We start from the raw sequence: 12559 nt of genomic DNA, 5'->3' as shown, positions 1-12559 counted from the left end.
AGTGAATGGAGACAAATGGTTTTTAATACTTGACGTGCTGTTGGAGTGTGAGCAAAGTAACATTTATGAAGGGATTCAGGGAAACCGGCAGGCCGGACTTGAGTTCTGGAGATGGGAAGTACAGTGCCTGCACTCTGAAGGAGGGGTGTTAATGTTGCAGTTTTAAAAACTGTAGTGTAAAGCACCCTTCTGGCAAGACAGTGATGGAGTGAATGATGGTGAAAGTTTTTCTTTTTCGGGCCACCCTGCCTTGGTGGGAATCGGCCGGTGTGATAATAAAAAAAAAAAAATAAAAAAATAATATATACATATATATACTGATAGTGAGGCTAGTACACCAAACGGGGATTAGAATGAATTTAGCTCAGAGGCAACCACATCATCTTATGTCCCCAGATCACGGTAAAACACCTAGCTCTGCTGAGTGTGAAACGTTTGTACCTATTTTATACAACCTATTGCTAAGACTGTCTTGGTGGAATAATGGAAGCCAGTCAGTGCTCAGTCCGTCCTCTTAATGACAGACAGAATATCACTGTTGCTTTGACAGTCAAATGCGTGACTGTTTAACGAGTTTCAAACAGTGATTATCTGACTTTCAGTCTTCTACTGCGCTCAGTGATTTCCCGTTTACCGTTCACGCGTAAAAAGTGTTTATTTATTTATTCTCGTTATTGCATCGTGTAACTAGTTAACATTTAATGAAAGAGAAAAATCTAACTTAACCTAACTTAAATGACGCAAACTCAAAAATTTCCTGCAAGCCATTTGTGAGAAATCTATATAGAGTTTGCGATGATAGAATGCAGTAGTTAAACTAAACTGAATTTACCTATGTTCTGTGCTTTGATATTCTGTGTACTAATTAAAGCAGTTGCAGAGCACCATCTTCTGGCGGGTCCCTGTCTTTGATATACCTTTAGCCAGTTTCATTAAGCCGGCAACCAGGAGAACAGGTCCCGTACCAGTTGCCGTACAGCAGTGACCCCACACACTATAAACAGGTAGTCAATATTTAGTGTTCATATATTGTTTTGTCCTGTGTTTCAGTGGTGGACCGCACCAACTCTACCAGAGAGGCTGACCCCACAGGTCAAATCTTCAAACGAGGTCATGTCAGCCGCGGAGTTTACTTCCCAACGCTTACTAACAGGTAAATACATACCTTCTATCTACTTTATTGAAAGGTAAATATTGCAGCCCTTTCTACGTTAATGATATATATATGTCGTGCCGAATATGTAAAACTGGTCAATTAGCAAGAACTCATTTAAAATTAAGTCCTTTCAAAAATTTTCTCTTATACGTTTAAAAATATATTTTTTTCATTAATGTTAACGTAAAAAAAATTAATTTTGCAGCAAAAGAATCTTAGAAAACTTACCTAACCTTATTTTAACAATAACAATTTATTTTAGCCTAACCCAACTAAATATATTTTATATTTGTTAACAATAATTTAATACTAAACAAACACAGAGAAATATATATTTTCGTTAGGTTCAGAATGATTTTGGCGAAATTATTGCATACACAAATTTTTGCTTGTCCCATATGGCAAGATGAACGCTGCTATTTAAGCCAAGATCGCAAGTTCTGCCTATTCAGCACGACATATATATATATATATATATATATATATATATATATATATATATATATATATATACATATATATATATATATATATATATATATATATATATATATATATATATATATATATATATATATATATATAATGGGAATTGACACAGTTACTTTTTGCTGATGATACTGTGCTTATGGGAGATTCTAAAGAAAAATTGCAAAGGTTAGTGGATGAGTTTGGGAATGTGTGTAAAGGTAGAAAGTTGAAAGTGAACATAGAAAAGAGTAAGGTGATGAGGGTGTCAAATGATTTAGATAAAGAAAAATTGGATATCAAATTGGGGAGGAGGAGTATGGAAGAAGTGAATGTTTTCAGATACTTGGGAGTTGACGTGTCGGCGGATGGATTTATGAAGGATGAGGTTAATCATAGAATTGATGAGGGAAAAAAGGTGAGTGGTGCGTTGAGGTATATGTGGAGTCAAAAAACGTTATCTGTGGAGGCAAAGAAGGGAATGTATGAAAGTATAGTAGTACCAACACTCTTATATGGGTGTGAAGCTTGGGTGGTAAATGCAGCAGCGAGGAGACGGTTGGAGGCAGTGGAGATGTCCTGTTTAAGGGCAATGTGTGGTGTAAATATTATGCAGAAAATTCGGAGTGTGGAAATTAGGAGAAGGTGTGGAGTTAATAAAAGTATTAGTCAGAGGGCAGAAGAGGGGTTGTTGAGGTGGTTTGGTCATTTAGAGAGAATGGATCAAAGTAGAATGACATGGAAAGCATATAAATCTATAGGGGAAGGAAGGCGGGGTAGGGGTCGTCCTCGAAAGGGTTGGAGAGAGGGGGTAAAGGAGGTTTTGTGGGTAAGGGGCTTGGACTTCCAGCAAGCGTGCGTGAGCGTGTTAGATAGGAGTGAATGGAGACGAATGGTACTTGGGACCTGACGATCTGTTGGAGTGTGAGCAGGGTAATATTTAGTGAAGGGATTCAGGGAAACCGGTTATTTTCATATAGTCGGACTTGAGTCCTGGAAATGGGAAGTACAATGCCTGCACTTTAAAGGAGGGGTTTGGGATATTGGCAGTTTGGAGGGATATGTTGTGTATCTTTATATGTGTATGCTTCTAGACTGTTGTATTCTGAGCACCTCTGCAAAAACAGTGATAATGTGCGAGTGTGGTGAAAGTGTTGAATGATGATGAAAGTATTTTCTTTTTGGGGATTTTCTTTCTTTTTTGGGTCACCCTGCCTCGGTGGGAGACGGCCGACTTGTTGAAAAAAAAAAAAAAATATATATATATATATATATATAAAAAAAAAATATATATATATATATATATATATATATATATATATATATATATAAACATAGTTTTTACGTCCACAGCAGGAATCGAACCTGCAAACTCTGTATGAGAGACCACAGTACTTTACAACTGAGCTAGACCCAAGATAAGTATGGGCGTCCAGGCGGAGCCAGACGATGTTTCCCCGTACCCCCGGGCACCAAGCTCGTTTTGAAAGTTATTTCATCGAATCCTGCCACATACAGTGGACAACGAAAGAGATTTGAAGTACTTAACAAATCGCAAACAGACGAAATTATGCACATGCATATATATACACACATCTAGGTTTTTCTTCTCTTTCTTAACAGTTCCTTTTTTATTTCCTTTATTCTCCATGGGGAAGTGGAAAAGAATCTTTCCTCCGTAAGCTATGCGTGTCGTATGAGGCGACTAAAATACCAGGAACAATGGGCTAGTAACCCCTTCTGTAGATAATACTAAAAAAGAGAAGAAAAACTTAATAAAACTTTGAATTGGTAGATAAAAAACTACTGGGTAGACTTCAGCGTGTACATGTTTATAGAGGTGCCACAGATATATCGGATCACTTTATAGATGTAGCTACAGTGAGATTAAAAGGTAGATGGGATACAAGGAAAATAGAAGCAGCAAGTAAGAGAGAGGTAAAAGTTTATAAACTAAAGAAAGAGGCAGTTAGGGTAAGATATAAACAAATATTGGATGATAGATGGACTAGCTAGAGTATAGGCAATGGGGTCGAAGATGTATGGGGTCTGTTTTTGAATGTAGTGTTAGAGTGTTCAGCAGAAGTCTGTGGTTACAGGAAAGTGGGTGCAGGAGGGAAGAAGAGCGATTGGTAGAATGATGATGTAAAGAAAGTAGTAAGAGAGAAAAAGTTAGCATATGAGAGGCTTTTACAAATTAGAAGTGATGCAAGGAGGGAGGAGTATATGGAGAGAAAAACAGAGGTTAAGAGAGTGGTGAAGCAATGTAAAAAGAGAGCAAATGTGAGAGTGGGTGAGATGTTATCAACAATTTTTTTTTTTTGAAAGTAAGAAAAAGTTTTGGAGTGAGATTAATAAGTTGAGGAAGCCAAAGGAACACATGGATTTCATAGTTAAAAATAGGAGAGGAGAGTTGTTAAATGGAGAGTTAGAGGTATCGGGAAGATGGGGGGAATATTTTGAAGAATTTTTAAATGTTGATGAAGACAGGGAAGCTGTGATTTCGTGTAAACTGCAAGGAGGAATAACATCTTGTAGGAGTGAGGAAACCCCAATTGAGAGTGTGAAGGGAAGTTCGTGAGGCACTGGGTAGAATGAAAGGGGGTAAGGCACCTGGGATTGATGAGATAAAGATAGAAATGTTATAAGCAGGTGGGTACATAGTTTTGGAGTAGTTGGTGCTTTCATTTAATAGATGTATGAAAGAGGGTAAGGTACCTAGGGTTTGGCAGAGGGTATGTATTGTTCCTTTGTATAGAGGCAAAGGGGACAAAAGAGAGTGCAAAAATTATAGGGGAATAAGTCTGCTGAGTATACCTGGTAAAGTGTATAAAGAGTTATTATTGAATAAATAGTGAAATTCCAAGCGCTTTCGTGACTTCTCACATTATCAAGGAACTCTAAAATATAAGGTTAACAGGAAAGCATATAGGGACGAGACTACACCTCACTGCCACCCCCAGCAACACATGACTTTATATTATGATGTAGGAAGATAGTCAGTGATGCGTGAAAAAGCTTATATTCTACTCAAATATTTGTCTAAATACCTTAAATTCTTCCCAAATTTTATTAATTATAAAAGAATCCAATTTATATAAACCAAAAAAACATTCATACAATTTTCAAAACTACTTTTTATGAAACATGATTCTATTATATTCCTGTCTACCATAAACTTCCTTGATTTAACTTTATGAAATAGATAATGATCTGAAATACCTAAGAAACTTAATTGATACATCCTTTAAAATAGCTGGAAATATTTTTTACAATTCAAAAAGGGACAACCAACCTTATTCAACTAAAGTTGGTTCTCCGTTACCATGAAAACTTGGTTGATGTTCCTTCTCTGCTTAAGAAGTTTAATATCAAAGTTGTATTTAAAAATCTTGACACGGTTAAAAAACTTTTTGACAAAAAATTCCCCCCAAAATGCTGACGGTGGTGTCTATAAGATTCCTTGTCAAATATGTGATAAAGTTTATTATGGTCAAAATGGTAAAAGTCTTGATCTTAGGTTAAAACAACATGAAATATAACATTAGAAGGGGAAAAGATTCTAATGCTCTATTTATTTATGTGAGAGATTTTAACCATCCAATTGGTTTTAAAAGGGCTGAGGAAGTTATATCAAGCAAGTCTATTGTTCGAGCCCTCGGCTATTCACAGTGTTGCTATTCATTAAATAACACTCGTTCGTTGTTACAGTACGATATATACTGCTTGTGGAGGTTCGTACAGCAAACAGGGAGTAGAATGAAATTAGCTCTGAGGCACTCACACCATCGTATATCCTCGGTTCACGGTACAACACCTAGCTCTGCTGGGTGCTTAATCTTTGTAGTACTGGGTAATCCTGTGGGTTAGAGCATCGTGTAATTTTTGCTCACCATTAGGCGGGCCAAAACAACATGGGTTCGAGCCCTCGGCTAGTCGCAGTGTTGTTATTGATTAAGTACAACTCATTCGTGGTTACAATACGTTATATACTGTTTGTGGAGGTTAGTACACCAAATAGGGAGTAGAATGAAATTAGCTCTGAGGCACCCACACCATCGTATTTCCTCAGATCACTGTACAACACCGAGCTCTGTTGCCAAAAAAGGCCCTGCCTCTTAAATGTCGCTACTATGTCATTCTCCCTGCTCCATGAACTTTATCATACCTCTTCTTAAAGCTATGTATGGAGCCTGCCTCCAATACATCACTTTTCAGAGAACTCTGTGACTGATGAAATGCTTCCTGACATACCTGTGACTCTTCTGAGTCTTCAGTTTCCATTTGTGAACCCTTTTTGCTGTGTCCCATTTCTGGAACATCCTGTCTCTGTCCACCTTGTCGATTCCTCTCTTATCAACCCTATCTTTCCTGTCCTCCAGTGACGCCGGACGGATTTCCCTTAACCTCTCCTCATAATACATGCCCCTTAGCTCCAGGACTCGTCTCACCGAAACCTTTCAACTTTCTCTAATTTCCTTATGTGCTTGACTAGGTTTGGGTTCCAAACAGGTGATGCATACTCTAATATGGGCCTGACGTACATGTGTACAGAGTCTTGATGATTCTTTACTGAGATTTCGAAATGCTATTCTTAGGTTTACTAGTCGCCCATATGCTGCAGCAGTTATTTGGTTTATGTGTGTCTAAGGGGATGTGCTCTTTATTATGTTCACCCCAAGATCCTTTATTTTGAGTGAAGTTTGCAGTCTTTGGGCCCCTAGACTGTACTCTATCTACAGTCTTCCTTGCCCTTTCCGAATCTTCATGACTTTGCACTTGGTAGGGCTAAATTCTAGGAGCTAGCTGTGGGACCAGGCTTGCAGCCTATCCGGATCCCTTTGTAATCCTGCCTGACTACAAAGGGGTTGTTTCAGTCTTGAAATTCACTTTAACTGGCCAATTTCTTCCCCTCGAGTAACTCCCCTCCCCTATTCTCTGAAAATTGGTCACCTCAGTCATGTCCTCCTCTACCGTTTGTTTGATGATATTTTTAATCTCTTGCTTTTCTTCCTGCTGTCTTTCATCATATGTCCTCTCTTCACTTTCCTGAAGCCCATATATAAAGACTGACTTCTGCCACTCCTCCCATTGCTTTTGCCTCCTCATCACTGGGTCTCATTCATACACAGTCATTGCCTCCCTTATTATTTTCCGTATCTCCCAGTGGGCTGTTTGTTCCTCCATAGGGCACCTGTCATTTACTTTACCTACAACTCCCCCCCCCACCTTGCCTACTGCTGCCCCTGTGGCCAACAGAATGCCCCTTTCATTCCTCGACATTTCCTAGTGGTCTGATAGAGCCTCAACAAGTCCTGTCTCCTTTCTTTTCCTTAGACCCGTCGTTAAATATTGGTGTTCCTGCCCCAGATGCTAAGTCACTTTTGGTCATTGGCTATATATTTTTTTTTATTGACAAGCTATTTACAGGTTAAGGATTCCTAACTTTGCTGACAAGTTAAGAACTGCTACCTACATCAAGTATTTATATTGTTATGAAACATACAAGTATTTTTATTGTTATGAGACATACAAGTAGGGAACAGGACGAAGTTGGTGACATCTGTGAGCCAGATGTTTCATCTCGTTGACATCATAATGGTGTACGAATGTGTTCCATACTCTAGTCATCCTGGGGATAAATGATCTCAAATGAAGTGATGTTCTGGAGAAGGGTACAGCCAGAGTGAAGTTGCTGCTTTCTGCCCGTCTTGTGGTATAGAAGCTTGCTTAACGCTGTCTTTGAAGTGGATCCAAGTGTGGTACTTTGACAATATTGGCCTTGTACATAACAGTAAGGCCACTCACATCCCTCCTGTGTTGAAGGCTCTGCTGAAATGATATGTCTATCCAGGACTGGTCCAGGCGAAAGATGAGACGTCTTGCTCTGTTATCTACTCTGTCAAGCAGATGCAGATGAGAAGGGGGGCAAGCGAACCAAGGAAGTGGAGCATACTCAAGGTGTGAGCGTACTTGTGCCTTGAACAAAATCTTGCAACCCCTGCTGTCAAGCAGATGCGAGATACAGCGAAGTGCTGTAAGCTTCCTGGCTGCCTTGTTTGTAAGATTTACAACGTGGTGTTTCATGGTGCCAACACCCTCCCATTCACCTTGACTACTGCACCAGCATTACCATCATGGTGCCTAGTGATCATCATCATTTGTGTTTTCTCAGGAGCAAATATTACTTGCCATCTATTTCCCCAAGCTGATATAGCTCTTAGCTGGTGATTGATGTAGCTTAGAGCAGCTGGCATTTCTTCTCTTGGATAAGTGAACGCCAGTGTACAGTCTTCTGCATATGCATGGGATTCTGGGATGAGATGAAGGTCATTGAAGTAGACATTCCATAACAATGGTCCCAGAACGCTTCCTTGTGGAACACTTGCCACAATAGGATGTCTTGCTGATTCCGTTCCATTGAGAACTACCCTTAGAGATCTACCATGAAGGTAATCACTGAGGAGACATAGAGTATAGCCTGCAATACCCAGAGCTTGCAGTTTTGCTAAGAGGCCCTGGTGCCACACCCGGTCGTAAGCACCAGCAATGTCCAGTGCTACCACAGAGCTGACTTTGGGTTCATCCAGTGACTGGGGACACTTAGTGGAGAGGTTTAACAACAGATCAGCAGCAGAGTAACCTATCCTGAAGTCATATTGACGGTCACAAAGTAGTGAGTGGTAGTCAAAAAACTCTGTCATTTGTCTTGAGATTATTGACTCAAGGAGCTTGCCAGTGATTGACAGGAGTGACACTTATCTGTAGTTTCTGATTTCTGCTCTGCTCTTCTTTTTGTGAACAGGGACTACATTTGCCTCTTTCCACAGAGAAGGCCATTTACACTGTACTAGGCAGTGCTGAAAGATGCAAGTTAGAGGTGCTGCTAGCTGGTCTGCACATCTTCTCAGAAATCTTGGGCTCAACTTGTCTGGGCCCACAGTCTTTTCTTGGTCAAGCGATTTAAGAAGGAAGTGCACCTCTTCCTGCCTTATTGTCACCACTGACAATTTTGACACAGTTCTTGCAGCTAGCCCAGGAGGGTCCCTTGCTGGATCAGGAACTTGCATTTTGGTAGCAAAGTGTTCGGCAAAGAGGTCAGCTTTCTCTTGACTACTAGTAGAGGTGGTCCCATCCTGTCGATTTAGAGGTGGAATGAGTTCATCAGGCAAATAACCTTGTCTGTCTTTGACCAGGGACCACCAGCTTTTGGAGCCTACCTTACCTGATGATAGCTTTCTTTTTGTGTCCATCTCCCATTTAGCGATGGCCCACTTTTGAACATCACCCATATGCCTACAGGCTTGCCTGTGCAAGTTCCTGTTATATGTAGTAGGATGTCTCTTATACCTTCGCCATGCCTTGTTCTTAGCAGTAGCAGCCTCTCTACAACGAAACCCAAGCCAAGGCTGATATGTAGGCTTCGTCACGTATTGCCGGTGAGGAATGTGTTCTTGCTGTAGATTAAGGATGTGTCCAGTGAAGGCTTTCACTTGGTTGTCAACATCCCCTTCGAGAAGAGCATTCCAATCGGTGGTGCTGAGCTCAGAGCAGGCCAATTACCTCTTTCCCATAGCCAGGTTGTGCGTGTGGACTCCTCACCTCGTTCTGTTGGGATTTTAAGTGTCGTAAAAACAGCCTTTCGGTCAGATGATCCCAACGTAGTAGAGGGGTTGGCAAGTGACTATACCTTCTGCTAGATCACTCACTACTGGGTCAAGGGAGGAGCCAGAAATGTGAGTAGGGAAATCAACAAAGTTTCTCGTGTCAAATACTGCAAGACGGTCATCAAAGTCCTTCTGTATAAGGTGTTGGATGAGGTCACCAAGAATTATGACATGTTGACTGTTGTGTTGTAGCAGAAGGGAAGCCACATTTTCCATTAGGAAGTTGATGGGGTCTGCATGTTGCCACTGAGGTCTGTACATTGCACATGCTAGTACAGAGGTACTAGTGTTTATGCATAGCTTAAAGAACATTATTTCAAGATGAGTAGGGATGGCAACATCAATGTGCTGGGCATGTACACTTTTAGAGAAGCACACGGCAACACCTCCTCCTCCTCCTTACCCTTGCTTGTGTCTTCTCATCCATGAGGTGTAGCCAGCAATTCTTGCAAAATTTTCTGGAGTCCTGTCGTCCAAAAATGTTTCAACAACAGCTATCATGTCGGGACGTCGAGTGTTCACAAAACTGTGTGTGAGCTTTCCAACATTAGTAATGAAACTTCTAATGTTGGCCAACAGGATGCTGCTAGACTGGCTCCTCATGATGTGGTTAGCTTGAGGTGGTGGGTGTGCAAGGAATGTAAGCTGCCTGTCCTCAAGAGAGATAGGCCACTGAGGCAGCTGCATCCAGGCTAGCTTTAGCATCCAGGCTTCTGTAGCTCTCATCCCCCAATTCTTCTCTGCTCCCATTCGCCTCTCCATTCTACTGGTAAGCTTGCCTGGCTTGCTTTCCCACTCTTGTTCTACCCTTTTCCATGGCGTTTTTATCCATTTGTCCTTTCTGGGGCTATCTTCTTGTTTCCCTGAGCCTTCTGCTTCCCCGGGGTCCCATTTTTTGTTGTTAATGAACTAGTTTTCGTGCTGTGTGTGTGTGTATGTGTGCGTGTGTGTGTGTGTGTGTGTGTGTGTGTGTGTGTGTGTGTGTGTGTGTGTGTGTGTGTGTGTGTGTGTGTGTGTGTGTGTGTGTGTGTGTGTGTGTGTGTGTGTGTGTGTATGTGTTTGTGTGTGTCTTTGAGAACGGGGAGGATCACTTTATGTACGCTAAGCTGCACCACTCTTCTGAAGGTGTTTATCGCTCACTCAGTTCCTAATCAATTATATAAGAACATAAGAACATAAGAACGAAGGAACACTGCAGAAGGCCTACTGGCCCATGCAAGGCAGGTCCAAGTCTCCTACCGGCTTAAGCCAATGCACCCAACCTAGTCAGGTCAGGTCACATTGACTTAAGGGAGGATGCTAACAATTAATCTATTCCTAATTAATTATATACTAACAATTGATCTATTCCTAATTAATTATATACTAACAATTACTATTATAATACTGGTGCACATGGGATATTTTTATAAACGTTCATAGTACACAATATTGCTCATGTAGTTGCAAATTAATCACTGTTTATGTTACGCTAGGCTACACAATTCTTCTGAAGTTTTTTTTTTAGAATTATCTCTCTGTTCGTAATTTATTATATAACAATTATGATTACGGATTTAGAAAAGGCATATGATAGAGTGGATAGAGGAGCAATGTGGCAGATGTTGCAAGTATATGGAATAGGTGGTAAGTTACTAAATGCTGTAAAGAGTTTTATGAGGATAGTGAGGCTTAGGTTAGGGTGTGTAGAAGAGAGGGAGACTACTTCCCAGTAAAAGTAGGTCTTAGACAGGGATGTGTAATGTCACCATGGTTGTTTAATATATTTATAGATGGGGTTGTAAAAGAAGTAAATGCTAGGGTGTTCGGGAGAGGGGTGGGATTAAATTATGGGGAATCAAATGGAAAATGGGAATTGACACAGTTGCATTTTGCTGATGATACTGTGCTTATGGGAGATTCTAAAGAAAAATTGCAAAGGTTAGTGGACGAGTTGGGGAGCGTGTGTAAAGGTAGAAAGTTGAAAGTGAACATAGAAAAGAGTAAGGTGACGAGAGTATCAGATGATTTAGATAAAGAAAAATTGGATATCAAATTGGGGAGGAGGAGTATGGAAGAAGTGAATGTTTTCAGATACTTGGGAGTTGACGTGTCGGCGGATGGATTTATGAAGGATGAGGTTAATCACAGAATTGATGAGGGAAAAAAGGTGAGTGGTGCGTTGAGGTATATGTGGAGAGCAAAAACGTTATCTATAGAGGCAAAGAAGGGAATGTATGAAAGTATAGTAGTACCAACACTCTTATATGGGTATGAAGCTTGGGTTGTGAATGCAGCAGCGAGGAGGCGGTTGGAGGCAGTGGAAATGTCCTGTCTAACGGTAATGTGTGGTGGAAATATTATGCAGAAAATTCGGAGTGTGGAAATTAGGAGAAGGTGTGGAGTTAACAAAAGTATTAGAGCCCTGAAGAGGGGTTGTTGAGGTGGTTTGGTCATTTAGAGAGAATGGATCAAAGTAGAATGACATGGAGAGTGTTTAAATCTGCAGGGGAAGGAAGGCGGGGTAGGGGTCGTCCTCGAAAAGGTTGGAAGGAAGGGGTAAGGGAGGTTTTGTGGGCGAGGGACTTGGAATTCCAGCAAGCGTGCGTGAGCGTGTTCGATAGGAGTGAATGGAGACGAATCGTATTTGGGACCTGACGAGCTGTTGGAGTGTATGCAGGGTAATATTTAGTGAAGTGATTCAGGGAAACCGGTTATTTTTATATAGCCGGACTTAAGTCCTGGAAATGGGAAGTACAATGCCTGCACTCTAAAGGAGGGGTTTGGGATATTAGCAGTTTGGAGGGATATGTTGTGTATCTTTATACGTATATGCTTCTAAACTGTTGTGTTCTGAGCACCTCTGCAAAAACAGTGATTATGTGTGAGTGAGGTGAAGGTATTGAATGATGAAAGTATTTTCTTTTTGGGGATTTTCTTTCTTTTTGGGTCACCCTGCCTCGGTGGGAGACGGCCGACTTGTTAAAAAAAATTATGATTATATTACTGATGTACATGACGCATTGGTTCACTCAGCATTGCTCTTGTTTTTTACGTTAGTCACTTTATTTTATGCTAGGCTGCTGCTCCTAATTTTGCAGTGATTATAAATTTTCTCACATTATTCCTTAATTATATATAATAACAATTATTACTAGTCCACATGAGATCCTTTAAAGACGCCCATTAATACACGCAACACTGCCATGTATATGAGAATTAGTCCTAATGATTAAGTTATCCAAATGTCTTACTAAATATTTTGTCAGGGCTACCCCTACTTATCTCC

The 12559-nt window shown here is 40.6% G+C and overlaps 1 protein-coding gene across 1 annotated transcript in view; it reads left to right on the top strand.

Moving 5' to 3' along the window:
* Nucleotides 1–353: 353 nt before the first annotated feature.
* LOC128686061 (adenylate cyclase type 8-like) overlaps nucleotides 354–12559 on the top strand; it is a gene marked incomplete in the record, with an annotated part of 931274 nt that continues 919068 nt past the window's right edge. Inside the window, 2 exon segments of the mRNA XM_070083124.1 lie at nucleotides 354–402; nucleotides 1051–1153. Of these exon segments, the coding sequence (XP_069939225.1) occupies nucleotides 354–402; nucleotides 1051–1153 (152 nt within the window).

This window comes from Cherax quadricarinatus, chromosome 9 (genome assembly GCF_038502225.1).
Source record: "Cherax quadricarinatus isolate ZL_2023a chromosome 9, ASM3850222v1, whole genome shotgun sequence".
Classification (NCBI taxonomy): domain Eukaryota; kingdom Metazoa; phylum Arthropoda; class Malacostraca; order Decapoda; family Parastacidae; genus Cherax; species Cherax quadricarinatus.
This window is presented reverse-complemented; position numbering and strand designations above follow the sequence as displayed.